Here is a 26,270-nt window from a genome sequence, read left to right as displayed (position 1 = left end):
AACTACAGTTGATCGGACGGGAAACGGTGCTTTCTGCTAGATATGGCCGCAACCGATAGAGTAGAGAAACGAGTGGGCTATATGAATTCAGAGATGTAAGGGAGGTTTTTTCGTCTTCACTAAGATATGGATCGAGCGAGGTCTTGGGGAAAAAGGAGGATCGATACAATTATTATTTTTTCTCTACGAGGGAGGTACGGTTTAATACATCGCGGTTACTACAATCCATCATGACCGGAAACGAACATAAACTAAAACACACTTGAGTCGATAGCAGAAGACGCAGACACGTCCAGAAGACTGGCCAATTTATCTCAAGAAGAAAAAAGAGAATATGCTAGACAAAAAAGGGCTATTCTGTTCAATGAAACAAGTGCTGACTTGCCTTCTTCAATGCAATCGCCGGTCCCTTTAAAGCTGAAAAAAAGATATGCTACGCCATACATGGCAACCTACACCGATGAAAATTGTGCTTATAACCTGGGAGTGCTTGAAAATGGAAATCAGATGGCAGAATGTACAGGCTGGGGTCTTTTTGAAGGATTCTTGATAAGCACCGGGAGCTATAGCATTACAGCATGGGTCTATACAGAACCAGGATGTGACGGTACGTCCTTAGAGTTAGAGGTAAATGCCGAGACCACCACTGTTTGTTATTATTGTACCTGTGGAGACCTACAAAGCTCCGAATGGTTTGACTGACTAACTAATTAAGGCTTGATCGTTCATTTTTACGGTTATGAAAACAACTTTTCTCATTAACTCACATTTTACACATATATTATATACTATTCATTATCTTTCGTCGAGTTGCGATGAAAGTTCGTAGTAAGAAGTATCATTGGTACCCTTTGTAATCAAACCATGTATAGCCTACATTTGGTTTGTATATACCCGATTGGTCAGAAACTTAGCATACATATCTTAAGGTATAATTTTGTCATATTGCATATGTATTAAAAATATTGATCACCGATATCTGTCATGCATTGTCGTATTCGGATTCGTTCGGTCATTCTGATATGAACGACGGCTGTGGAAAACATTTCCATACTGCAATACTTTTTCAAAACCGCTATTTAAACCCATATTAAGTATACCAAAATCCACAAATTATAAAAATTGGTTGCATCATGGTTTCAATTGTAAGAATTGTATTTGCTTCTTTCACCTCCTACGCTATAGCTTATTGTTCTGCTAGTACCTCATTCAATATTGGAGGCATTGAATATAAATATGATAGTGTTAGAGAAGTCTCGCCGGGCTTTTTTGAGTCCATTCCAGACGCAGACACGTCCAGAAGACTGGCCAATTTATCTCAAGAAGAAAAAAGAGAATATGCTAGACAAAAAAGGGCTATTCTGTTCAATGAAACAAGTGCTGACTTGCCTTCTTCAATTCAATCGCCGACTCCGGTGTAGACTCCGGTGTAATTATAACACACAATAAGACTGGCACGTCAAACGATAAGTTTTGGTCAGTATATAATGATGCTCAAATAGTGAAGTATCGTGAGATATATAGTCTATCAATTTGCAACACAACAAATCTTTATGATTCTAGACAGAATTCATTTAGTCGATAGTTCATTAATGTACAAGCAAAAGGATTATATACTCTCCGGTTGACGATGAACTCAATTGAATGAATATATAAGATTCATGTAATACATGTAAGAATTACTAGTTTGCTAAAGTAATGGTTACTACAAAAACCACGGTCCCCTTGTTATGAGATCTTATGGACTATTGTCGTCACCTCTGCCATAACTGTTAGAGGAAGTGTACTGCAAGATGTTGAATTTCTGCATATCAAGCAGCAATTTTCAGTGGCTCCTTCTAGAGTGCAAGGTATCCGATCAAGACATAGACCGAACACTGAAGAACCGGTGACAAGGGATGAATAGAATATGACAAATATATGAAATACATCCTTATCGTTCTTCAGAAATAATTAATGTTTAACGAGATACGAAGACACGTAGAGAGAAGGGGGTTGCCCACACAAGAGTATAACGCCGCCTATGGAAATGGATAAGTACCCATAAAATAGATAGCTTACATAGTAACGAATCCCTACTTAAAACTCAAACTTGCATACATGGCCGAGTGGTCTAAGGCGGTAGACTCAAGTTCTATTCTCAGTGATGGGACGCAGGTTCGAACCCTGCTGTATGCATTTTTTTGCTGATGTTATGCATCGTGGAGAATTCAAGCCCTTTTTCTCTATAAATCGGGATAGGATTCCCCAGCTCTGACGCCCATTTAGACATACAATAACCGTAGCATATCTTCGTAACAAGCCTCGAAAGCTTTCCTATAATGTTGTGTTACTTTTGAAATGCGATCAGAGAAGGAGCGTATGCCGAACAAAAACGGTCCCAATATCATGCTTGTTAGTTGGAGACTGTTAAAAATGTTGCGCTACTACTCCACGAACAGGACTTCTCATAATATAGAAAGCTGTCCAAATTTCTCCCAGAAATATTTCTGGATCAAGAGATACACTGCTTTAGTTGGTACCTGTTTGCTAGCTTTAAAAGTCCTATAACAGTCTGATATCCCATACTCTGGTGAAGGAGGCTTGACAACGTTAAATGAAACAGTCATGAGTAGAATGTAGGCGAGGGCAGACAAGTACAGCCTTGATGATATTGCTACATGGGGGATTGCATTTTTTGTAGAAACTGTCACAGGACTCTGGATTGGCTACGACTTCAAGTCCAGGGGGTGGTTAGCCAATAATCTATGTGACAGAAGACCTAAAGAGGATCTCATTGTGTCCCTTTCTTTGGATCATTCGCAAACAAAAAAGAACGACGAGGCCTCAAGTGTTTTCATCTAAACATTGCCGCCACAAGGAAGTAAATCACAACAACTTGGACAATCTCTGCGGTCATTGAAGAATGCTTTAGTGTTTTAAGAACCGCAAGAACGCTCCTTCTCACTTCAAAACACTTGCTTCAATTGGTGTCATTTAATTACACGACTGACTTTTCTTTGCGGGTATACTACAACTCATGACCAGCAATCAGATCAAGGCAATATTTAAAGTTTTAGGATAATTTATCGGAAGGGTCTCTTATCGAGCATTTGTTTGCTCGTATCTTAAACAGGCCGAACGTCCCACGGATTGCTATTGTCGTCACAAGTGCACTCTAATTGTTTCGATTCAGCTGGATAATCGTAAAAATCAAAACAGTTATCAGTTGCTTCCTCGATATGACATTGGTGAGCACCTTGAAAAAAAATGGGCGACGTATTCTTGTGCAGAAAGGATTGTCATATCTTTACAAGTTCTGGTACTATAATCACACGACAGGAAAAAAAAGTAATGTTGGGATCTGAGAGATACGGGATTCGAACCCATGTCGCCTGCTTGGAAGGCAGGAATGATGACCACTACACTAATCTCCCAACACCACCTGCGACCGCGCTCTTAGGATTTTCAATTGCCACATTTCTTTTTAATGAAGGTCAAAAAAATATATTGAAAGTTGAGATTTGAGAGATACGGGATTCGAACCCATGTCGCCTGCTTGGAAGGCAGGAATGATGACCACTACACTAATCTCCCAACTTCCTTAGAGACTTCGTATATAATTGGGTGAAGTACTGTAATCGTCTACAATTAGTATATATTTCAGACGATTCTTGTTTTATCGTCTGTAATCCAAAGTTGTCGAATACTAACTAGTACTCCAGAGCCTGCGATGAGCTAAATGACAGCACATTAGTAATCAACTTACAAAAGCTTTATATGATTTTGTACTTCTTGATACTCAACTCAATCTCAAAACAAAAATTCAAACGGACTTTACGAAGAATGCTGCAGAAGACTCTTGAGACGAGCAACTTCCAACTTCAAAGACTCGTTTTCCTGCATCAAAGACTCGCACTTATCCTCAAGCTGAGACATTCTTTCCATTTTACGAGCACGCGATCTTCTAGCAGCTTCCGTGTTCTTAGCCCTCTTAATAGCGGCAGCATCCGCGCCCTCGGGCACAACTGGCTCTAAAGGAAGAGACCTCTTCTTTCTAGTGTAAGGGGTACAGCCGAAGCGATCCTTTTTAGGTGAAAAGGATGTCTCGCTAGTACAAGAAACTGAGCGTCTGGACTCTTCCATGTCTGTCAAAGGTGACGTCACCAATGCCTTCGGCAAAGTCTCCTCTTTAACAGCAGGAGTGGGCTGCACAGCTATCTGGATTAGATCATCTTCCTCCTTGAAAAGTGGCTCCCAAGACGAAGAGTCCTCTCTTGACTCCAACATTGGAGCTGCTTGAGCATCTGGATCCTCAAATATGGAATCGATAACAGAGGAATGGATTTCAAAAGGAGAGATCGTAAGGCCCGTACTGGAACGTAGAGAATGATCAGCGTCGTGATCATCAAAATGGAAGCCCCTGGTATCCAAGAGCAATTCCTCAAGGTCAGCTTGTTTAGCCGATGGGGGCTCCGCAAAAGCACTGAAAACTGATTCTCCTAACAACATGATGATATATGGTGATTCTATTATATCTTATCTTTCTCAAATAAGTTGGTCAGCAACGACACGCCATGATGGACGGTGGTAATTCTATGGTTCACTTTAACATATTGATCTAATTGGGGTGGGTTGAGATAAACTCGAACGAAACTCAAGTCTCTGAAATGTACTTTCTTTCTCGTTTCTTCAATTGTCTAACATACTGAACAATTTAGAAATTATAACCTTGAAAGGATATAAATTTAGGCACACATATTGAATAATTCACTGATGATTCAAACTAACACTAACGAAATGGCAAATAACTAAACAATCTTTTAATAACTGGTTGTGTAAATGTTGTGTCTTTGGAAGAGAAAGAAAGTATACGTGAAGAAAAATTTTCAGTGGGAGATGACGCCTTCAAATATTAAGTTGTGGAAAAATCAATTAATATGAAATTGCCGCTATCGGGCCGAAAAGCAGTGGATTCAAAGTGAAAAATCCATCAAACTTTAAAAATATAAAGGGAGCTCGCTTCGGTCCACACCTATCTCCCAGGTGCATTATCATAATAGAGCGTGATCATGTCACCGCCAGGTAGACTCGTTAACTCCTCGAAACCTCGACGCTATTCAATTTGCACGATTTCCTATTTAGGATTTTAAGGGTGACTCATTTTCAGCGGGTTCAAGCCTTTTGAGAGAGCCCAATCTTACTAATCGGTATCACCAGCCCTATTGTGGCGCATAACCGATTAGCTTTTTTCAGAATCTTATTCACTGGGTTTATAAAGTAAAGCAACGCATCCATCATTAGATTCAATGGGCGAATCTTAGCTGAAGCTCGGATGTGAGCCATATGACTTTTCCGAACTGAAGGTTCACTCTCAAAATGAGCCATAATTCTAGGATTTGCTTTCCATTAGTGCGAATTCACTTCAATCTTGTACCTGATCGTATCTCATCCTCATTGTCGATGGTCTATGGAGGTCGTGCTTCAGGGCCGTTAATTTTAGTAGGATTACCATCAGTACAAAGCAACATATGCTCTCTATGCCTAATAGAAACCGGGCACATCCTTGCACTCTATAGAAAAAATTTATTTGAAATTTTCTGGTCCTCCATAGTAAACTCGAATGACAACAAAGGTGGATCTCAAGAAGCAGAAGGTGGCTTTGGGTATACCCAAGGCATCTAAAAGTGCTATTTTAGAAGAGAGTTTGAAAAGAAACGAGCGAAACAGTGATGACGAAGTCGAGAGCGGTCGAGAAATTGAAGAAGAAAGTGAGAGCGATTACGATGAACAAAGCATACAGAGGGACAATGACAGTGAATCCACCAATGAAAGCGATGTTTTGAGCAGCGAACAAGAATCAGGTGAAGACAATGACGATGAACCGCAAACCGACTACTCTTTTCAATCGGAGAGTGCCAATTCAGACGAAGAAGATATCCCGACGCTTCCAGGCAAAAAGAAGAATAAAAGCGATGGCTCTGAATCGTTCTCTAAGGCAATTAGTGCTCTTCTAGATTCGAGGTTGAAGGCACATGACCGTAAAGATCCAATTCTGGCCAGATCTAAATCACAGCTAAAAAAACTAGAGAGTGAAAAACTAGAGCTCAAAGCCAAAAGGCAATTGCTCGCAGAGAAAAAAGCCAAGCTCACCTCCAACAGAGTGAAAAACCTGCTTCCTACTGATGATTCGCTGGCCAGACAGACACTAGAGAGGGAAAAACGTTATCGAAAAGTTGCTCAGAGAGGTGTGATCAAACTTTTCAATGCCATTTTGGCGACTCAAACGGAGACCAGCAAAGAGATCGATTCCATCAAGGGAGTCGGACAGACAAAGAAGAGGGAACTTGTTAACGGGATTTCGAAAGAAAAATTCTTGGATCTGGTCCAAGAAGCAGGTAAAGGTTAATATGGATAGATGCGGCTAGGGTAATTTACTACGTCAGTTTCTCGTAAACTTTGGGAATAACGGCCGAAACTGCTGCTCTGGATGCGTGCCAGTCTTCCTGGATGGATTTCCAAGGGATTTTGCCAAACAGTGCTTTTGGACTACTAAGCCCTTCATCTTTCTGCAACTCCTTGGCAATTGCTTCCACTTTGGCCTCGATCTCACTTTCCGGAGCTACTGGAAGCTCCTTCATATACTTTTCGATGTATGGAATTTCTCTGAGCTCATTCAATCCCATCTGTTGAAACCGGTCAGGCGCTCCTTCCTTCAGGTACTCCTCAGCAGTTTTCTTCCGCTGATTGACCATCTTTGCCAGTAGATCATACAGCTGAAATTCGTCTTGATCTTTTCCTGCATTGGCGACTTCGAGGTTCTTGACTTCAGTCAGAATGCTTTTGATCACGTTTCTTTCAAAAACGTCTGCTTTCATACGAATGCTGGTTTTCAGGTCCTGTCTAAGGGATTGGATGGCGCTATCATATGCTGCCGTATTTTTGAATCTAAATCCGACACGGATCCTCGTTAGAGGTGTCGTCGTCAGTCTCCGCATGATTAGAAGCATAATCTAAAGTGGAGAATTATCAAAAAAAATTACGTACTTCTTTCTTTCTATTTTTCCGTCGGGTAACCGAATGCAAATCTTTACCAGTATTTTAGAAGCAATCTTTCCGTAAAAAGGCCGGCTTGCAAAAAAACAGAGTGACTTAGGCTTAGTGAGAGACTAAGTTAACGAAAAGAGGGATTCCGGATAGCCATACTTGATTGGCAAGTCGATTCATCGCATAAACAGATTTAAAAAGTGATGAGCACAGGCTCTCGACGAGTGTTCACAGCGGAAGAGGTGGCTACGCATGTGTCAGCAGACGATTTATGGATGGTCATAAATGGCAAAGTATACGATGTGACAAGCCTGATCGAGCAACACCCAGGCGGTTCTGAGGTGCTTTTTGACTGCGCAGGCGTGGACGCCACAGTACCATTTTATGATGTTTCGCATTCTGAGAACGCTTTTGAGATGCTCTCGCCCTGTTTCAAGGGTTACCTGAAGCGCGATAGTAGTATAGAGCTCGGGCTAACAACAAAAAGGAAATCAGATAAATATTACAGGAGCTTACAGGAAATACGAGAAGCCCAACGGCAACCCCTACAAGACACACAAGCACAAGGGAATAAATCATTCATACTGATACTATCATTGATGGCTTTCTCAGGATTGGGGATGTTCATCTATCTGCAACGGAAGAAATGGTCGGAATGGATTTGATACTGCACGTTCAATGGCCCGTGGTAGGAAGGCCAATAGATACTTTGAAAGAATCATATATTAACCATTGGAATCCCGTCAAGGTACCTATCATCAGAATTCGTGCGCCCAGACCATTCCACAATCCTCTGAACCCGATCCGTTTGTATATTCTACCAACTGCCGACAGCATTGGCTCACCCTTTCCGGACTCATTATTAATCAATGAAACCATTACATCTGCCGGGTGAGAAACTAGAGCGCAAAAGATACCAGCGACATATCCTCCTGCGAAAGAAACACCTGTTTGTTGAATTTTGGAGTACTGTTCCTTAGGCTTGGTAAGGAAGCTGGCATAAATCCATTCGACAATCTTCTCGAAAGAAGTAAACTTAACACAGGTGTAAGGGATTTGTCTGAACCATAATGGAACCAATCCTGAGTATAGGTTTGAGTATAAACCGACCACTGGATTCGGAGGCAGAGTAGTCTGGATTTTTACTTTCATGGACTCAAAGGGGCACAAAGCAATGTCTGCAAGAAACTCCGCAGATGCGGAGGCAAGCATGTACACATAGGCATTAGACACACCAAAGAATTCGCTATACTTCTTTTTGAACACCTCGTAAAATCCGTATTTACCACTTCCTTGCAGACCGTAACCAATGAACGTTGGCCCAATACCAGTGAACACTTTTGCCAAACCCTCAGTTTTAATGATGGACTTGATACCATCTAGATTTCCTTTATAAAGACCGGGCTTCACTTGCAGTCTGCACTTCACGAGGTCCAGGGGCAGAACACCCGAGTGTGTGGGAGCACAAGCCAGGAACCCACCAGTAGCACAGGCGATGTAGTATTTAGATGAGTACAGTTCAATCTTCTCCGACGGCATACAAATTTTAAGATAACAATTGAAAACCTTGTTGGTGCAACCGGTAAATATATATACGCAATTTAGCATCCGCAACTTCCAGATTGGTGAGCCGCACAGCGACAGATAATTTAATTTAAAACTGGTTGCTAATTACGAGCCGCAGATAAAGAGGATAGGATCGGGAAGTATTGGCGGCAAGGCCCCAGTCTCTTTTTACCATAGTATGTGTATTCTGAGTCTACAATGACACAGACTGTCTTTCTGGGAGCGAAAGCGCAGGTTCTTTAGCGCAACACAAATACTTACTTCAGCGGCTTTAGTGACCAGATCAAATAATCCGTGATAGATCACATTGGTAGCTCCGTGCTCAGTATAAAATAGTTTACGGCATTGGATCACATGCTCTTTTGAGGTGTGACGAGGCTGTCTGACTACCCATGATGACGGTCTAGTAGTCCCTTGGAAATTTTGCCTATTGCACATTAATTGATCCATTCTACTCAGCTCCTATGATTCACGTTCAATGCCTGAAACAAGTACTATGTGACTGATGTGTTGACAAGATAGTAAGTGAACCAAGTCGGAACTGTGGGCTAACAGAGCAAGATCAATGCATCGATAATTTCTACGGCTATTTTTTCGGCAGTACTCTGAAGTAAAATGTTTCTAAAATCCTCTCCATCATCCAAGCATTTTTGCGATTTTGTTCGAAAGTTTGAGTTTTGCTTTATATCCGCTGGACTAAACTGATTCAATCTTGACCGACGGCTGATTAATACGATGGTGTTGTCTGGCAGGCCTCGTTGTACGTTTGAGCTCGACTTTGCTGGATGTAATGAAGAATTGGATCCGTTCTTTTAAACAATTGCAATACCAATGCATGGTTGTGAAACCCTTACCAAACCCCTCAATGATAGACATACTTGGGCCTTTTCTGTTAATGCTGGAAGTTCAAACATATGGAGCGGACCCGTAAAAAAATTATACGATCCTGCACGTACTCACAATCAAGTATCTCTTGGGGTTGCGAACTGGAGAGACGTTTTTGTCGACGCGCTGCGTACGCGATATGAGTTCGAATCCATTTATGCAACAAAATATTACAGTGTACATGCTTACTTAGAAGGCGTAGATTCCTTCTCAAGGAACTCTGTCCATAGCGACACAAACGACTGACCAGACCGCGGTGCAGAATTCTCAACAAGGGGCGTGCTAGGAACGTTCAAAACGCTGTTCGAATTGGTTTTCGAATGCGACGACAGTAGCCCCGCATGTCTTTTTTTTTCATCGTCCCAGTTCAAAAAGTTGGAGATGAGTTGCAGCACCTCAAATTTTTTGGCGTCCGCCCTAGGTATTTGAAGAAACGAAATTAGAAGGTTGGAGATCAACTCGCGATCCACTGTTTCGGTCGTAGACTCTTTTTTGACCAGCTTCATGGCTTTCATTAAATGCTCATTCAACACAATAGTTTCATGTCTTAACTTGCCAATTGTGAGCTGCTTTTGCTTAATCTCGTTCTCAAGATCTGTGATTCGCGCCAGTTTTTGCTCAGCCTCCACCAGCTTCGACTGTGCTTCTTGCAACTGCTGCTCCGTGGCAGTTGCTTTAGTGATATTGGTCTCTATTTGATGTTGTAAGTCGTGCTTTTCTCCCTCAAATGTCTGCGTGATGTTTGCAATCCTGGCCTCCAGGTCTGTGATTTGATCTTGAAGAAATTTGCGCTCCTCTTGCAAAGCCTTGTTTTCGGTAATCAGGCTTTCATTCTTGGCTTTCGTTTCGTTCATCTCATGCAAGAGATTCTTCTTGGAAATCTTCTCTTCATTCACGATTATCAGATATTCCTCGATCTCGGACCTAAGCTCCTTGAGCTCCACGGCGTATTTTTTATTGGACGTCTCAAGTCGCTTGATTTCCAGTGTTTGCTCGTCATCTTTCAGTTCGGCACTCTTTTTCAGCATCGCATAGTCTTTGCTCAGCTTATCGCATTCGGCGTTCAAATTGGCTGCCTCATCTTTCAATGATGTCACTGATAGGTTCAACGCATCGATAGCTTTCTGCTTTTCCTCAACTTGGCCCTCCAAAACTTTGATTGTCTCCTTACATGTTTTCAGCTCGCTTTGGGTGTTCTCCAGCTCAGTCTCTGACTCCTTCATTTTTTGAAACACTGACTTCATCGAAGACAATCTGCTCAGCAGTGCCTGATAGTTAGACTGGTATTTCTCGCATTCCTGTGTTTTCTGTTCAAGCTGATCTTTGAGACTATTGGATTCCAGTCGTAGAATCTCTTGGTCTTTGGCTTCCAATTGTCGCTTGAGTTCCTCTATAATCTCTGTTTGATGTGTCGTGGAAATAGAGTCTTTCATTTGCGTAGCCTGCTCGTCATCAGCCGATTCGCTCTCCTTTTTAGTAGCGTCGTGCTTTTTATCTCCAGGAGCAGGGCCGTCATGTATTTCCTCAGGCTCATTTTCAGTCTGTTGAAACTGGTCTAGCTTCTTGTCCAAATCTGCCACTAACTCTTTGCCATTTTGCTTCTTCTTGTTTTTATTCTTCGCCATTTTTCAATTCAAATCTATATACAGGTCCGAAATCAGTTTGACAATCTCCCACCCTAAAAATGTGTTGGCAAAAATGACAATTTTAAAAGTTATTCGAAAATAATGTTTATTTTTCAGGGCCCTTGTGAAAATTGAATTCTTCATTTACTGAATATGGTCGAGTCCGCATATAGCATTCTCACAACGGGCTTTTTTATCAGACTGGCAGTGCCAGCTCTGTATCCACAGATCACGTCAATTCTCGATAACTCGGTGCTGTTTTCGACGCCTATATCCTCGTTCAGATCACTGCAAGAGGGAGTGTTCTTGCTCACAAATAACATTGATCCGTATGCTGGCGAGGTGGTTCATTTTCCCCCGCTTCTCCTGGTGCTATTTTCTAGGCTAAGACACTTGAATGTCGTTTTTGCAGCCCTCGACTCTTTCATAGGGTTCCTTTTGGTGCAGATCAATAAAAATACGAAATACTCCACAAAGTTCAGCTCAGGGGTGGTGGCCACCTTTTATGCATTCAACCCATTGGCTATCCTGTCAACCCTGTCCAAATCAACGACAGTGGTCAACAATCTTTCTCTGATTCTGCTATTCCATTTTACTCTACAAAACAAGTTCAAGGCTTCGATCGTGACCTTGGCAGTTTCCACATATCTGACTTACTACAATTGGTATTTTATTGTGCCTTTGATGTTCTCTGTCTATCAATCTACGCACTCACAACAGGCAGTGGTACGCTCAGTCATCCTATACGTCGCCTCCGTCTCAGCCTTGTTGTATTCAAGTTACATCTTGACAAACAACTCGCTTCGATTCTTGTATCTCAACTATGCTTCCATTGTGCTTTTCAAGAAAATTGTGCCCAACATAGGCCTGTGGTGGTATTTCTTCACGGAGATCTTTGACTTCTTCAGCAGCTTCTATCTCTCTGTGTTCAACATATATTCGTTTATTTTTGTCGTGCCTCTGGCCACGAGGTTCCGCAACGACTTGCTATTTGCTTCGTGGATTCTTGCTGGATTCTTGAATTTTGCCAAAGCGTACCCTACAGTGACCGATCTGAACCTGTTTTACTCGATGCTGATCTTATTCAAGGTTTACTACAAGAAGCTCAGATTCTCTCCGTTCCTTAGTTACCTCGGAGTGATTTTAATTCTCACTTTGCTGCCGGTGTTCTACTACGTCTGGATGAGCCTCAACTCCGGAAATGCGAACTTTTTCTACGCCATCGGCTTGGTGCTAAGCATTTTGCAAACAATCATAGTTTCAGACTTTTTGTGGTCCAAGATTCAAACCGAGTATTTCGAATCTAAAAATCTCAATATCGACACGATCGTGAAGCTCACACAGATTTAATGAGTCGGAACACATGCGCACTTCCAAGCCCAATTTCAGATCTCTCCAGATCCATAGGGATGTCCAGCCATCAAGATTGAGGATAACGCCTGGTGCAGGGGTTCTAGACCACAAACAATACTACTCTGAGATATCTATTGTTTGGAAACGGAATGCTTTCTCATAAATCAGGGAGAATGGCGTTCGCTCTACTTTCCCAAACGAGCGCGTTTGCAAGCCAATCGTATTGATTAGATTTACCACCGTAATGATGTTTGTTTATGTGTGCTGCGGGAAAAGTAAAGCTGCAAACCCAAAAAAGAAATAAGCAGCCAAGAGGAAGCGGATGAGGCACGTTTTGCCACGCTTGAGATTCATAGCCACGTAAAAACTGGTCTAATATTAATTTTCTATTCTAAGCATGCAACGGGAAATGCACGATCTGAGTGACAAGCGCGTTGTGCGAGGATACTGCAGGAATGCCAGGCCATATTATGCGTGACGCGGTGCAGTAGTTTCTCTATACGTCTATCTATTTCCCGATTCGTCACTCGTAATTTTGCCAGGTGAAATCTACTTCTGTTTTGGGACATTTTCCTTCTCAATTAGGAAGCGGGGCAGCGGTTGATATTTACATTCCTCCGAGTGCAAAATTTTACCACAACAAAACCCAGCCTCCAAACGTTATAAATATGGCTTGTCCCAACTGAGATATTCCATTAACGAACCAACTTTCTTCGCTCTTTCACAAATGCAATTCTCCGTCGCCACCTTGCTCTTTGCTGCTACTTCTTTCGCTGCCTCCTCTGTTGTCTTGACCAAGACCGAGGCTAGCACTCTTTCCGAGACCATCACTTCTTGTGCTGAGACCGTCACCAACTGTCCTGCCAGAAACAGCTCTTCTATTTCTACTTACGAGGGTGGTGCTGCTGCTGGATTCGGCTCCTACTACGCTGCTGGTGCTGCTGCTGTTGCTGCTGGTGCTTTGTTGTTGTAAGTGCCGTTGCCTTACTAGAGCGCGCTATCTAAGCTATTCGGTGGCTAGTTAGTGGTACTAAATATCGGTTTAATATTTGGACAATAAACGTACCTCGGTTATAGTACACAATTCCGTATATTATTGCTTATTTTCACATTTTATTACACAGTGGGACTGGCATTTCGCTTAGAAAGCAGCCCGTTTCTAGAGTAGTTTACATAGCGTGACCTGCTCTCAGAGCCGGTCACCTTTCGGAATGCGGTCTCCATTGCTGCTGTCAGGTTCTCGTTGGTCTCTAGCGTCTTTTCGTAAGCTCTTCTTGATCGCTCCAGGTCCTGCAGTACATCGACATCGCTCTCTAATTTGAGAGCCTCTATTCTCTGCCTCAGCTCGTCTATCTGTTTCTGTTTCTCCTCCGTTTCCCGCACAGAATCTTCCATCGATTGGATTGCCCGATCACGCTCAATAAGCATATATTTGCGTTCAGAACCAGCGGACGCAATTTTCGAGCGCAGTTTTTCTATCTCCTCCTTCAGGCTCCGAATCTGTGTGTCAGCTGTCAGCCACTTTTGAGCACCTACTGCCTTTGGAACTTCTTCAGAAATGATCTTATCAATTTCGGATTGTTTTTCTGTGATTGAATTTTTCAATTTGCTTATCTGCTCGTTCAACTCGGTGACCTTCTTGCTGCGCTCGTTGCTCAAAAGTTCCTGTTCCGCTAACTCGGTCGTTATCTGCTGATTGGTTGACAAAATCTCTCGCATCCCGTTGTTGTGGGTGTCATAGTAACGATCAAAAGACTCGAGCTCTTTGTTGAGCAAAATAAAATCCTCAAGTGTCTGGTTGAACTGAAACATCAGCGTATGCGTCAGTATCTGGTCCATGGCAATTTCTTTTGATATTCCAGTCACTCGCTTATTATCCGAGTTGAGCTCATTTGAGAGATATTTCTTTTCTAAACGCTTCGACTCGTAGAAGTCCGTTTTCTTGTTGTTCTTGCTTTTGAACCTAGGCTGGATGATGTGTCCTATCATCTGTGTCTTGCCGTTAAAATTGAAGTTCAAGTTCAACTCGTTATCCTTGGTTTCCTCTTCTTTTAGAAAGTCATCATTGTCGAAATTGAACTTTACTTCGGTCAAAAGCGACTTCTCAACGTCGCTGGCGGTATACACCGGGATGGGGGTCATATCCATTAGCGGCCACTTGTTCACCTCTGGATCGCACAGCCAGTTAGTGAGGAACTCTAAGTTCTTGCTGTAAATGGGACGCAATTCTGAAGGCAGTTGGCCCACCCTGTCTCTCAAAACCACCAAAGCTGCCGTGACCGGCTTCAGATAGTCGTTATAGTTTCTCGTAGCCACCAAATCACGGAAATAAAGTGCAATGTGCTCGATCGAGTTGATAGGCACCAGCCGTAAGACTCTTGTACTTCGGTTCCTGAGTTTTAGAACCTTGTCGTGGTCCAAAGAACAGCTGATATCGAAAGAAATGATGATTTTCATTCTGGTGGTTGTTTCGGCAGTAAGATTCTTCATGTCGGAGGGGAACAGGTGCACATTCAGATTGACGTGTTTCTTGTTTGATCCGGATGCTTCCCTGAGCTTGGTTCCGGAGTACCGTTTAAAGTTGCACTTGTGGCCTAGACAGAGCGCATCGATCAGATCCAGTGTCTTCCCCGGCCGCGCAATAATAGCGACGTCAAAGCTTGGTTTATCTTTCACATTGTAGATGCCATCAAGCAGATTGAGCAGATCGCTTAGGATCTTGAATTTGCAACTCGTCTCCGAGAGTCTTTTGGGGATATCTCTTGCAGTAAGACTTTTAGGAAAATAGTGGTCGATCAGAAGGTATGGATGCGAGCACACCAGCTGAGTATTCAGCAGCATTGTTTCCAAAGAATCTAGCACCACGCGGTCATTTTCTTGGGTGTCGTCCACCCGTTCAAAGAATTTGAGTATGTCACTGTAGTGGAGGGACACGATCTGGTCTGTAAGTTCTTTTTGGAAGTCGCTCATCGGGGTCGGTATCTTGTAGTCATTTGACAGTTGGTAATCTTCGTTCACAATGAAATGCTCGTCTGCAATGGTGGGCTCAGGTTTGGCATCCAAGATTTTTAGTAAATCCATTTTGTTCAGAGAAACAAATATTGTTTAAATTATTTGTCAGTATAATTTGAGTAATTGTTATCATGAGTGCCAAGACGTTGAGCGAAGGTATGTTAGAATTTGTTAGGAGCTGACCGCCAGACGAAATCAAGCTTTATGACCGTCAAATTAGACTGTGGGGAATGGAGGCCCAGACCCGAATGCGCGGGTCGCGAGTGCTTGTGGTGAACCTGACTAGCGTAGGTTGCGAGGTTGTCAAGAACCTAATGCTCGGAGGCATTGGCGCCATCACCGTGATTGACTCCTTCAAGGTGCTTGACCAGGACCTAAATGCCAATTTTTTCATCGACAAAACGCAGGTTGGGCAGCCAAAAGTGCTTGCTGCCGAGGCCAGAATCAGAGATCTGAACCCTCGAGTGAATTTGACCGTGAGCACTGACGACTGGCAGGAAAAACCAGAGGACTTTTTCCTGTCTTACAACTTGGTCGTAGCCACAGGGCTCGATAGAACACAACTCACAAGACTTAATGCCATCACAAGAAAACTCAAAATCCCGTTCTACGCAACAGGCACACACGGTCTTTACGGCTACATTTTTGTCGACCTAATTGAGCATGAGTCCTCTGTGAAATACGAGAAAAATCCGACTCCCAAGAAGGTGGGTCCGCTCAGTCCGACCTCGGAGATTGTGAGTATCACCGAGATCGTGGAGAACGACGTCGAGTTGCAAAACTGCATTGTCAAAACCAAGTTCGTTCCGCTGTCTGACATATTCATCAACAGCAATGATAAGCTTAAGTATTATTTTCCCACTCCACGAAAACTCAAAAAAATAAGCCCCGTGCTGCCCATTCTGCTTGCATTGCTAGAGATACCCTCGCAGATAGGCAGGCCGATTGAAGATGTCGCTATCGATGCGAAAGAGCTTGGCTCGAAGGTGGCGGAGGTTGCGAGCCGTTTGAAGCTACCTGAAGAAACAGTGAGACCCGAGCTTGTGGAAAAGCTGGCGCAGCAGGCGTTCTGCGAGTTCCAGCCCGTCAGTGCGATCGTCGGCGGCGCAGTGTCGCAGGATCTCATCAACATGCTGGGACGAAGGGAGCTCCCGCTCAATAATTTTGTGGTCCTCGACGGCTTCACCAGTGAAATGCCAATTTACACTCTATAAGCTGCTACTATACAAATTAACACACCGATCCCAGCCGCCTGACACAATCGTCTCGTCATCTGGAGCAATGTCACAGCACATCAGCTTTTCTGGCGCCTTGAACTGTTTGATCACAAGCCAGTTGTCGCAGGAAAGAATATTTAGGTTGCCGTCGTAGGACGCGGTCACCATAAACTTGTCGTTGCCAGACACTTTTAGATCAGAAATCAGCTTTTTGTGCGCCACGATATTCTGCTTCGGCTTGCGGTTGTTTCTAATGTCCCAGACTTTCAGGTTGGCGTCTCCGCCGCCCGTGAGAAGCTCAAACCCGTTTTTCCTCCAGTCCATAGCATATATCCCCTTAACGTGGTCCTCCATCACCATGATCGACTTGCCTGTCCGCAAGTCCCATATATGGCCAATGCCGTCTAGCCCGCCGCTTGCAAGAAGAGACCCATCTGGCTGATGCGCCAGAGTAAACACTTCCTTCGAATGGCCTTCCTGGTAGTACAGCTCCTTATTTGTCTCCACGTCCCAGAGCCTCCACGTTAGGTCAAACGATGCGGACGCCAAGAACCGACCCGAGGGGTGGAACTGTATTCGTGCCACTCTCTGCTCGTGCCCTTTGAGAGTCGCTACCACGGCTTGCGTGGCGGCATTATGCAACAGGACCAGCCCCTCGCTTCCACTCGTGGCCACCACACTGTTCACGTGGGGATGCCAATCTATCCCGCCCACCTTCTCCTCGTGTCCGTCCAAAACGGCCAGCTTCCCCAGCTGCCGATTCATCAAGTATGTCTTGCCGTCCCACGAGCCGCAGGCCAGGTATTCCTGGTCTTTGGAGTACCGCAGCACAGAAGTGCAACGGTCAGAAACCACCTGGGAGCCCTGGGCTGCAATCCTCTTCAGCGACTCGTTGTACTTGCGACGCTCCTGCAGCACTTCGACCGGTCGATGGCTCTGATAATATTCTGTCTGAGACTTGATTCGGTCACGGGCCCGTGCAAGCGAGTAGTTGGCCAGAAAGACGCGGGCCTCGTACAGCTCCTCGCCGCCTGGCGTGTAAAACTCCTCATCTTCGTCGGCGTCCGAACCGTCTCCGCGGTCGAGCCCGGTCATCTCTGCAAAGCGAGCACGGAGGTCCTCGTCTCTGCCGAGCAAATCGACCAATCGCTCGCGCCTATCTGCCTTGTCCTCACCAAAATATGTCTGGGGCTCGCCCAGGGCCTGCAGCACGCGCCGCACGTCCTCATCGATCGTCGGCACCTGTCTGAGCACGTCCTTGAACTCGAGCTCGCTCATGCAAAAAATAAAACTTGGAAAGCGATTTGGTGCAAGGATGAGGTGTCCCCGGAGTCATCAGGTAGTCATCTCGGAGTATGGGCCGAAGGGCGAGCGCGGGCCTTTGTCGGCGCCGTGTCTGATGGCACCATCACGGTGTATGCGCAAGTACTGCGGCCCTGGAGGTGGAATGGAAAAATGGTCGAACGGAAATGACGTAGCCCACGCCTTTCCCCCGGACTTTCCGTATTGGGTATCGCAAGATATTTTTTTTGGTAGCAAGGATTAAAGCATCCTTTGGTCCCCCGATGTCCCGCGACTCATCAGGGGATATGGAATTGAAAAATGACGCAAATATATAAAGAGGCAAGTTCTGGGGTAGCTGTACTCACCTGAAAACAATGGCATACACACAGATCGACATCGACCAAGAGGAGCGCGACTTCCAGAAGGAGGTCGAGGAAATCAAGAAATGGTGGGCAGAGCCTCGCTGGAAGGGCGTCAAGAGAGTCTATCCGGCAGAGGAAATTGCCAAGAGACGGTCCACCGTCAAGAACCCGAACGCCTCTGACACCATGGCCAAGAAGGCGTTCAAGTTGCTCGAGGAGCACCACAGAAATAAAACTGTGTCTTTCACCTTCGGTGCCTTGGACCCTATCCACGTGACGCAGATGGCCAAGTACCTGGACACTATCTACGTTTCTGGCTGGCAATGTTCTGCCACGGCCTCCACGTCCAACGAGCCCTCGCCAGACCTTGCCGACTACCCTATGGACACCGTTCCTAATAAGGTGCAGCATCTCTTTTTCGCCCAGCTTTTCCACGACAGAAAACAGAGGCACGAGAGATTTTCCCTCTCCAAGGAGGAGAGGGCCAAGCTGCCGTACATCGACTTCATGAGGCCGATCATCGCCGACGCCGACACCGGTCACGGAGGCATCACTGCTATCGTCAAGCTGACGAAGCTGTTTATCGAGGCCGGCGCTGCAGGCATCCACATCGAGGACCAGGCCGCAGGAACGAAGAAGTGCGGCCACATGGCCGGAAAGGTGCTGGTTCCCATCCAGGAGCACATCAACAGGTTAATCGCGATCCGGACCTCGGCCGACATTTTCGGCTCGGACCTGCTCTGCGTGGCCAGAACCGACTCTGAGGCTGCCACTCTGATCACCTCGACAATTGACACAAGAGACCACTACTTCATTATCGGTGCCACCAACCCAGACGTGGAGCCTTTGGTGGAAGTGATGAACAGAGCCGAGCAGGAAGGAGCATACGGCGCAGAGCTCGAAGAGATCGAGAAGCAGTGGACCGAGAAGGCAGGCCTGAAGCTGTTCCACGAGGCCGTCGTTGACGAGATCAAGGCCTCTGATATCAAGAACAAGGACGAGGCAATCAGGCAATTCACCTCGACCGTGACTCCCTTGAGCGGCCACTCGCACAGACAGGCCAAGGAGCTGGCCAAGTCGATCCTCGGAAAGGACGTTTTCTTTGACTGGGATGCCCCACGAGTCAGAGAGGGCTACTATAGATACCGGGGAGGCACGCAGTGTGCCATTAACCGCGCCAGAGCGTACGCTCCGTACGCCGACATGCTGTGGATGGAGACAAAGCTACCGATTTACGAGCAGGCCAAGGAGTTTGCTGAGGGCGTTCTGGCCAAGTATCCAGAGAAATGGCTTGCTTACAACCTTTCGCCTTCGTTCAACTGGAACGCTGCGATGTCTGCTGCCGACCAGGAGACTTACATCCAGAAGCTGGCCGATCTCGGCTTCATCTGGCAATTCATCACCCTGGCCGGTCTGCACACCACCGCTTTGGCCATCGACAACTTTGCCCGTGACTACTCCAAGATTGGAATGAAGGCCTACGGACAAAACATCCAGGCCAAGGAGATCGAGGACGAAGTTGAGGTTGTCAAGCACCAGAAATGGTCCGGTGCTGCATACATCGACAGCATTGTGAAACTTGTCTCAGGGGGTGTTAGTAGTACTGCGGCGATGGGAGCTGGTGTGACTGAGTCCCAGTTCCAGAATGGAAAGAAATAGTGGTGAATAAATTTATGGCTACCAGGTTTACTATTGTAGTATTTATTTATTTGCTGATTTAATTTTAGGATACAAGATATTAGACTGCTATGGTAGCTGGTTATTTATTTCCGACAGTGACATGGCCAGACGGCATCTCGGAACTCAGTCAGGATCAGAGCTCCGTGTTGAACAACTGGCCTCCGTCTTCATTATCGCCTCAATTCTAGCATCGTAGCCTCCTTAGCTTGATTCTGACTGTAATAATTGCATCCGCTAAATTCCACCGTTTTGTAACACAACTTTTTTCCTGTCGCATAATGTTGTGATTTATCACAAATGACACTAAAAGACATCTCGAATATTTCGGTCTCCCGACGCATAGGCGACAGGTCTCCTCCCCGCAAGGCAATGAAACCAGCAAAGGTAATTGAAGACATCCAAAGGAGCAGGAAACTGGAGCTCCAGAAGGTGCTAGAGTGGAAGGACAAGAACCAGCAGGAACTGAATGATCTCAACAGCGAGCTCTGGAGAATCCGCACAGACCTGCCTGAACTCGAGCTGGACCTTGAGAAGCTGAACAATCAGCTTTTTGAGCTTGAAAAGCGATACAAAGAGAAGGAAAATGAGCTTGCAGAGGCAGACAAACGGTTGGAGAGCGAGATTGCTGAGCTGAAACAGGAGTTTGAGCTCTACCGGCGCCAGACAGAGCTGGAATTTAACCGCAAAATTGAGCAGCTAAGTGCAGACTGCGACTCAAGGGTCCAGAGCGAAATAGCCCAGAAACAGGCTGCCTACACCGATGCCAAACGAGAATTGGAGAAAAGGAAAGACGAACTCGTAAGACAGATCAACGAGGAAAAGGCGCACTTTCAGAGCGAGAACGAGCGCATCATAGAGCGAAGGCGCGTCAGGCTGGAAGCTGTGGACAGAGAGTTTGCACGGGAGCTGAATAATTTGGAGCAGGACAAGAAAGAGATTGCTCGGGCAGCAGCTGCTGTCGATCTCAAATGCGAGGCTGTGGGGGCAGAAATTGCAAAAAAAGAGGAAGAGAAACAGGAGCTTGAGTCACAAGTGAACTCTGCGAGACTCAAGTCCGCACAGTTTGAAGAAAAAACGGTCGAGATACGCCGGGAGATTCAAACGCTCAAGACTGAGTTTCAGGAGAAGGTCCGGCTTCTGGAGCAAAAAGAGCACGACGCCGCGAAATTTGCGAACTCTACTGTCGCATTGAAAGAGCAGCTTCTGTCCGAAGAACAGACCCGTCGCAAAACACATAACATTCTCCAGGATTTAAAAGGGAACATTCGCGTTTTCTGCAGAGTCAAGCCGGAACAGGCTGAAAACTGTTTCAAGCACCAAATGTTTGCATCTGCTGACTCGAGCGACGGTAAAGAGCATATAATAATTACCGAGCCACTGGTCGCGCCGCAACCGTTTTACGGCTTCAGCAAGTCTGCTCCCAAGAACTACAAATTCGGTTTTGACAAGGTGTTCGGCATGGACTCGACCAACTCAGAGATATTCGATGAAATCAGCCAGCTAGTTCAAAGCGCTTTGGACGGCTATAATGTGTGCATTTTTGCTTACGGACAGACCGGTTCGGGCAAGACATTTACAATGTCGAGCGTGACGGACGGAATAATCCCGCGTGCTGTGGACCTGATATTTCAAAGAAGCCGCTCGGCCAAGGAGAATGGCTGGGAGTTTAGCATCACAGGCCAGTTTTTAGAAATATACAACGAAAACATCAATGACCTCATGACAGAGTCTTATCTTCGCAATTTGGATGCTGTCAAGCATGAAATCAAGCACGACGAAGCCACGCGAACGACTACGATCACCGATATGACCACAGTTGCACTAGAAAACCAGGAGCAGGTAGCTCATATTCTGGAAAACGCCAACAAAAACCGCGCCACCGCGTCCACGAACGTGAACCATCGGTCGTCGCGTTCTCACTCCATTTTCATGATCCAACTGTGCGGCCACAACAAGAAAACTGGTGAATCTGTTAACGGCAAGCTGAATCTCATAGATCTGGCTGGATCTGAGCGCATCTCGCAATCGATGGTGACCGGAGAGCGTCTTAAAGAAACGCAATCCATCAACCGGTCTCTCAGCTCTCTGGGCGACGTGATAACCTCTCTGTGCAAGAGGAGCCAGCATATCCCATACAGAAATTCAAGACTAACATATCTTCTCCAATACTCGCTTGGCGGAGATTCCAAGACTCTCATGTTTGTTAACATATCCACCAAATTACAACATTTTAATGAAACACTCAACTCGCTTCGTTTTGCCACCAAGGTTAATAATACACAGCTGCAGACGAAACAGTGAACACATATATTGCATTACACAAGTTGAGGTCGTTCCTGATTGTATCCTTCATCCAGTGGTTCGTTTTCTGTGGTCCTTAGCTCGCCGCTCTTTTTGAGCTCCGACCATAGTGCAGGGTAGTGGCGCGTCGCAAAGCGCTCAAAATTTGTCCTCACGGCCTCATCCACACACCAGTTGTACATGTCGCGAAGAACACGTCTGTCTATCAAATGGCCTCCGTCGCTATAGAAGTTTTCCTCCAGAACGCGCAACGCCGTCTCATACTTACCAAAGGAGCAGTGTGCAATCAAATACTCGCCAAAGATGCGTGGGTCCGCCAGAACATCGTATGCCGACAGACTGGTGTAAAAATCCCTCACGTGCTTGAGCGTGTATCCCCTGAGCGAGCGGAGCATCCAATAGCAGCTCTCAGCGTTGAGTCCACGCGATCTCGGGAGCGAATAGGCAACGTGGAATGTGTCTCTCACTTTGAAGGAGTCCTCAATAGCGCAGTAGCCTTCCATTATGGCGTTAAGTAGCCTGATGTCCATGTTGATGGCCAGATCCATCTTGGCTCCCAAATGGAGTTTCTGCACTCCTTCCACAAATTTGCACCGCGCAAAGGAGCGGAAGAGATAAATATACACTTCTTCGTTTGGAGGAGCGATCTTGGCCTCTTTGCTCAGCGCCTTTAGGTTTGCAAACATCTTGAGTGCTCGTCTGGGTTCATTGTGAGAAATAAAGTATTCCATCAGACGATAATATTTCTGATATGGAATTATGAAGTTTTGATGGAGAAACTCATACACGTGCCAATTCCGAGTGGTGCTGACTTCTGCAGTGGTGCTGTATTCGTAAAAGGACTCAAAAATTGGCTCATACTTTGTCACAGATTGGCTTTCTTCCTTTGAATGCTCCACCACTTCGATATGGAAAAGCTCCATTGCGTCTCCCGCGCAGTCTTGCTCCAGAAACATGTCTATCATGGCCTTGAGGGCGGCTTTATCCAAGGAATACCCATAGTTCTTGATCCGCTTGTACAGGATCACCTTTGAAGAGATGTCATCGTCGCTGTTTCGACAGTACTTCTCGAGCAAACGGAACAGAACCGGAGCAAAAATGCTGTTTTCCTCGTCCCCCCACTCGATAGGTTGTTCAAGGGACCCTTCGAACAGCTCCAAGGCCTCTTTGCATTTGCCAACATCCAGCTGGTGTTCGATCAATGCTGCATACGTTTCGGCTGTCGGTGTCACTGTATACTCTGACTCGAAAAACTCAGAAATAGCATTCACAAAGTCCAAACTCTTTTCCGAGTAGCAGCACGCGCTGACCACATAATTGAAGGTTTCGGTGTCGTTAACACGGAAGTCTTTTTGGTAACTGTGTTCGAGATCGGCGTTGATTTTGCGGATCAGATCGATAACGCTCTTTTTGTTTGCAGCCTTGTACACCTTGATCTGCATATATGCCAGCCATTCAGGTCGGCTGAATTCAGCAAATTCGTACTCGAGATTCTCCAGTAGATTCTCTGCGGCTTTGCTGAGGCCGAGCTTGAGTGCTGCAGTAACAATCGCAGCCAGCTCCTCGCCTCTGATTTCTTTTCCTAGTTTATTCCTGAAACAATCCGTGAGCCTTACCAGTCTATCCAAGATTTCGTTCGAGCACCCATTGAACTTGTTCTTGGTAGCAAAATACAGGAGATTGATGTATTCGTTCAACGGCTGATTCTTTTTGCGCTCCATAATACCTACAACCTCGGTTAATCTTGCGGCCACCTGGTTGTCTTCGTAATCTTTCCCAATTTCAGCGTCTGCAGCTCTGAAAAACGCAGCAAGCAGCTCTTCAGACCGCTTTTCATTGCCAAGATCGCTGATCTCAAACAGTTTAACCACTGTCGCGGTGTCTGGAGTGACGGTAGTAAAAGCCTCCAAAGCTATATCCACCACCTCCACCGTCACGTCGTCATGTCTCGAAGAAGCTTCCTCCTCTATAAACGCTTCTATTGCCTTGATCGCTATGTCGCTCTTGTCGCTCACTAGCACGTAATTGAAAAACAGCTCGAATAAATGCAGTCTTATATTTCTATCCTGTTGGTACTCTTTGGATTCCCTCAACGAGGTGTAGAACCGCGGGAAAAAATCTATATTCTTCACCTCCTCAGCTGTCATGGCAGGAACAGCAGCTCTGAGAAGCGCTAGCATTTCCTGCGCGGTAAACACGTCCATGGGATCTGATTCTCGATCAATGGCATGGACGATCTTGTTTATAAACGGGAGCTCGCTTTTCGAAAATTCGGAGCCCGACATGCAATATAACAGCTGTCTGAGCTTTCCCTGGAGCTGGTCGGCCTTGCCTTTGGGCGCAATATGTTTGGAAAAATATATGGCTCGGAGGTCTGATTTAAGGTTGGAGACAAGCTCCTCCAAATCCGTCTGTTCGGTGGAAACCGCGGACGAGAACCTGGCTGAGAGAAAAATCATCCCCACAGGAGTCGCATTCTGCCTGCAGATGGCTAGCGGCGGGCGGCAAGCCCGCCGGTGCCAACGACTCAACGTCCTGAAAACTCGATCCATCAATATTTAGATAAAAAAAGGTGGGGCAGCTCCTCAAAATATATTTGGGTGCACAGCCCAGAATACTTTAGACAGTCTATATATACAGGCAAGTCACTTGGAGATTTCGTTTCCGTACTCGTCGTACTTCTTGGTGTTTTTTTGGTACGCACGGACAGCCCAGTTGTATCCGACAAACTCTATATCTGGGGCGCTGGCGCCGTTAGTTTTGGTGTACTCGCTCCAGAACTTTTGTGACTTGAGACGCTCGTCCTCGGGAGGAAAGCCGTTCTCAAGCCGCAGTTGCGCCACTTTCTCCCGCAAATAGTCACAAACACGGCTGCGCAGAGCCTCTGCCTCTTTGCCGAATTTGAGCTCAAAAGAGAGATCGTTCGGATGCAACTTATCGTGGTATTTATCGCATAGGGCACGCCATTCGGCACGGAAAGCCTCTATTATACGGTCATCCAGAACCTTGCCTATGTTAACCGTGATGTTCGAGCCGATTCCTTGCGGGAGCAGAGAGTCTACCACGTCGTCCACCTTGGCCTCTGGGGCGATTTTCTCGAACCCGTCTGAGAAAATGGGAACTACGACAGGTGCCACCGTCGGCTCGAGAATCAGTCTCGCAGTGCCCCACCGGAAGAAGCGCATCGAGTTATTGTGTGGGGGTTTCAACTGGCAAACGTAGCCCTCGGGAAAAATGTGGACCCAGGACGTTTTGTACCGAAGTATCGGCGGCGTGTATCTCGGAGAGTAGAATGATCGCACGTCGGTTGCCAGCACACTAGCAACCGGAGCGCTTTTCTCGGTGCCTTGGAAAATATGGTCAGTATCCAGTGTGTCATCTGGAGACAAAATGCGCACCAGAGCGTCCAGACCCCCTTGGAAAGGCCCGCGACCAAACCTCTCACAGGCAAATAGCTTCCCAAGCGAAAAGAATGTGCTGCTCGCCTTCGAATTAAAACAAATATTGGAGGCGGCAAGTCCCCATCTAATGTCGTCTAGCGAAATAAAGTATCTCCACGGTAGACAGGCCCAAATAAACGGGTCGTCGCAAACGGACATGTGGTTCATAAGCGTAAGAAATCCGCGATTCTCGGCGCGGGCTTTTGCAAGCCCATGGTCAAGATTGTCCAGACCCTTTACATTAACGTTGTAGAACAGACCGAGGATGGCTTTGCTACCACCCACGACGGCCATGCATGTGGCTTGGGAGAAAAAATTCCAGATGCGAGAATGGGCGGGACGGTCTTTCAGGATGAACTCGTCTCCTCGCTGCAGAACATCGTAAAACGACATGTGCAAAGCAAGAGCTTGATTTTAGAAATTCCGAAAAAAATATAGAAAATAAGGGTGATTAAGTAAATTGTTAAGTCAATTCACGTGACGAAGATCACGCAAAATGATCATCATCGGGGACCTGGT

The 26,270-nt window shown here is 45.8% G+C and overlaps 17 protein-coding genes across 17 annotated transcripts; 9 read left to right on the top strand and 8 right to left on the bottom strand.

The window, feature by feature from the left end:
* Positions 1–42: 42 nt before the first annotated feature.
* On the top strand, positions 43–702 carry KL911_004305 (uncharacterized protein; the record flags this gene model as incomplete). Its single annotated transcript, XM_043199582.1, has 2 exons — positions 43–72; positions 268–702. The coding sequence occupies 2 exons, from the start codon at positions 43–45 to the stop codon at positions 700–702; spliced, it is 465 nt and encodes a 154-aa protein (XP_043053129.1).
* A 431-nt stretch (positions 703–1,133) lies between these two features.
* Positions 1,134–1,421, top strand: KL911_004304 (uncharacterized protein; the record flags this gene model as incomplete). The annotated part of the gene is made up of 1 exon (XM_043199581.1): positions 1,134–1,421. One exon carries the CDS (start codon positions 1,134–1,136, stop codon positions 1,419–1,421), a length of 288 nt encoding a protein of 95 aa, XP_043053128.1.
* Positions 1,422–3,816: 2,395 nt separating this feature from the next.
* Positions 3,817–4,491, bottom strand: KL911_004303 (uncharacterized protein; the record flags this gene model as incomplete). The annotated part of the gene is made up of 1 exon (XM_043199580.1): positions 3,817–4,491. The coding sequence occupies one exon, from the start codon at positions 4,489–4,491 to the stop codon at positions 3,817–3,819; it is 675 nt and encodes a 224-aa protein (XP_043053127.1).
* Positions 4,492–5,602: 1,111 nt separating this feature from the next.
* Positions 5,603–6,388, top strand: KL911_004302 (uncharacterized protein; the record flags this gene model as incomplete). The annotated part of the gene is made up of 1 exon (XM_043199579.1): positions 5,603–6,388. The coding sequence occupies one exon, from the start codon at positions 5,603–5,605 to the stop codon at positions 6,386–6,388; it is 786 nt and encodes a 261-aa protein (XP_043053126.1).
* Positions 6,389–6,416: 28 nt separating this feature from the next.
* Positions 6,417–6,977, bottom strand: KL911_004301 (uncharacterized protein; the record flags this gene model as incomplete). Its single annotated transcript, XM_043199578.1, has 1 exon — positions 6,417–6,977. The coding sequence occupies one exon, from the start codon at positions 6,975–6,977 to the stop codon at positions 6,417–6,419; it is 561 nt and encodes a 186-aa protein (XP_043053125.1).
* A 252-nt stretch (positions 6,978–7,229) lies between these two features.
* Positions 7,230–7,691, top strand: KL911_004300 (uncharacterized protein; the record flags this gene model as incomplete). Its single annotated transcript, XM_043199577.1, has 1 exon — positions 7,230–7,691. One exon carries the CDS (start codon positions 7,230–7,232, stop codon positions 7,689–7,691), a length of 462 nt encoding a protein of 153 aa, XP_043053124.1.
* A 10-nt stretch (positions 7,692–7,701) lies between these two features.
* On the bottom strand, positions 7,702–8,565 carry KL911_004299 (uncharacterized protein; the record flags this gene model as incomplete). Its single annotated transcript, XM_043199574.1, has 1 exon — positions 7,702–8,565. One exon carries the CDS (start codon positions 8,563–8,565, stop codon positions 7,702–7,704), a length of 864 nt encoding a protein of 287 aa, XP_043053123.1.
* A 1,097-nt stretch (positions 8,566–9,662) lies between these two features.
* KL911_004298 (uncharacterized protein) lies at positions 9,663–11,102 on the bottom strand (the record flags this gene model as incomplete). The annotated part of the gene is made up of 1 exon (XM_043199573.1): positions 9,663–11,102. The coding sequence occupies one exon, from the start codon at positions 11,100–11,102 to the stop codon at positions 9,663–9,665; it is 1,440 nt and encodes a 479-aa protein (XP_043053122.1).
* A 153-nt stretch (positions 11,103–11,255) lies between these two features.
* Positions 11,256–12,452, top strand: KL911_004297 (uncharacterized protein; the record flags this gene model as incomplete). Its single annotated transcript, XM_043199572.1, has 1 exon — positions 11,256–12,452. The coding sequence occupies one exon, from the start codon at positions 11,256–11,258 to the stop codon at positions 12,450–12,452; it is 1,197 nt and encodes a 398-aa protein (XP_043053121.1).
* Positions 12,453–13,182: 730 nt separating this feature from the next.
* On the top strand, positions 13,183–13,428 carry KL911_004296 (uncharacterized protein; the record flags this gene model as incomplete). Its single annotated transcript, XM_043199571.1, has 1 exon — positions 13,183–13,428. One exon carries the CDS (start codon positions 13,183–13,185, stop codon positions 13,426–13,428), a length of 246 nt encoding a protein of 81 aa, XP_043053120.1.
* A 143-nt stretch (positions 13,429–13,571) lies between these two features.
* KL911_004295 (uncharacterized protein) lies at positions 13,572–15,536 on the bottom strand (the record flags this gene model as incomplete). The annotated part of the gene is made up of 1 exon (XM_043199570.1): positions 13,572–15,536. The coding sequence occupies one exon, from the start codon at positions 15,534–15,536 to the stop codon at positions 13,572–13,574; it is 1,965 nt and encodes a 654-aa protein (XP_043053119.1).
* Positions 15,537–15,781: 245 nt separating this feature from the next.
* Positions 15,782–16,629, top strand: KL911_004294 (uncharacterized protein; the record flags this gene model as incomplete). Its single annotated transcript, XM_043199569.1, has 2 exons — positions 15,782–16,552; positions 16,612–16,629. 2 exons carry the CDS (start codon positions 15,782–15,784, stop codon positions 16,627–16,629), a joined length of 789 nt encoding a protein of 262 aa, XP_043053118.1.
* Positions 16,630–16,675: 46 nt separating this feature from the next.
* On the bottom strand, positions 16,676–17,962 carry KL911_004293 (uncharacterized protein; the record flags this gene model as incomplete). Its single annotated transcript, XM_043199568.1, has 1 exon — positions 16,676–17,962. The coding sequence occupies one exon, from the start codon at positions 17,960–17,962 to the stop codon at positions 16,676–16,678; it is 1,287 nt and encodes a 428-aa protein (XP_043053117.1).
* Positions 17,963–18,342: 380 nt separating this feature from the next.
* KL911_004292 (uncharacterized protein) lies at positions 18,343–19,989 on the top strand (the record flags this gene model as incomplete). The annotated part of the gene is made up of 1 exon (XM_043199567.1): positions 18,343–19,989. One exon carries the CDS (start codon positions 18,343–18,345, stop codon positions 19,987–19,989), a length of 1,647 nt encoding a protein of 548 aa, XP_043053116.1.
* Positions 19,990–20,307: 318 nt separating this feature from the next.
* On the top strand, positions 20,308–22,311 carry KL911_004291 (uncharacterized protein; the record flags this gene model as incomplete). Its single annotated transcript, XM_043199566.1, has 1 exon — positions 20,308–22,311. One exon carries the CDS (start codon positions 20,308–20,310, stop codon positions 22,309–22,311), a length of 2,004 nt encoding a protein of 667 aa, XP_043053115.1.
* A 14-nt stretch (positions 22,312–22,325) lies between these two features.
* KL911_004290 (uncharacterized protein) lies at positions 22,326–24,770 on the bottom strand (the record flags this gene model as incomplete). Its single annotated transcript, XM_043199565.1, has 1 exon — positions 22,326–24,770. The coding sequence occupies one exon, from the start codon at positions 24,768–24,770 to the stop codon at positions 22,326–22,328; it is 2,445 nt and encodes an 814-aa protein (XP_043053114.1).
* Positions 24,771–24,956: 186 nt separating this feature from the next.
* On the bottom strand, positions 24,957–26,144 carry KL911_004289 (uncharacterized protein; the record flags this gene model as incomplete). The annotated part of the gene is made up of 1 exon (XM_043199563.1): positions 24,957–26,144. One exon carries the CDS (start codon positions 26,142–26,144, stop codon positions 24,957–24,959), a length of 1,188 nt encoding a protein of 395 aa, XP_043053113.1.
* Between the last annotated feature and the right edge of the window lie 126 nt (positions 26,145–26,270).

Source organism: Ogataea haglerorum (genome assembly GCF_019207285.1).
Source record: "Ogataea haglerorum isolate 81-453-3 chromosome Unknown 81-453-3_NODE_12_length_311171_cov_96.283249, whole genome shotgun sequence".
NCBI lineage: Eukaryota > Fungi > Ascomycota > Pichiomycetes > Pichiales > Pichiaceae > Ogataea > Ogataea haglerorum.
The sequence above is the reverse complement of the archived record's forward strand: the minus strand, read 5'-3'. Positions and strand labels throughout refer to the sequence as shown.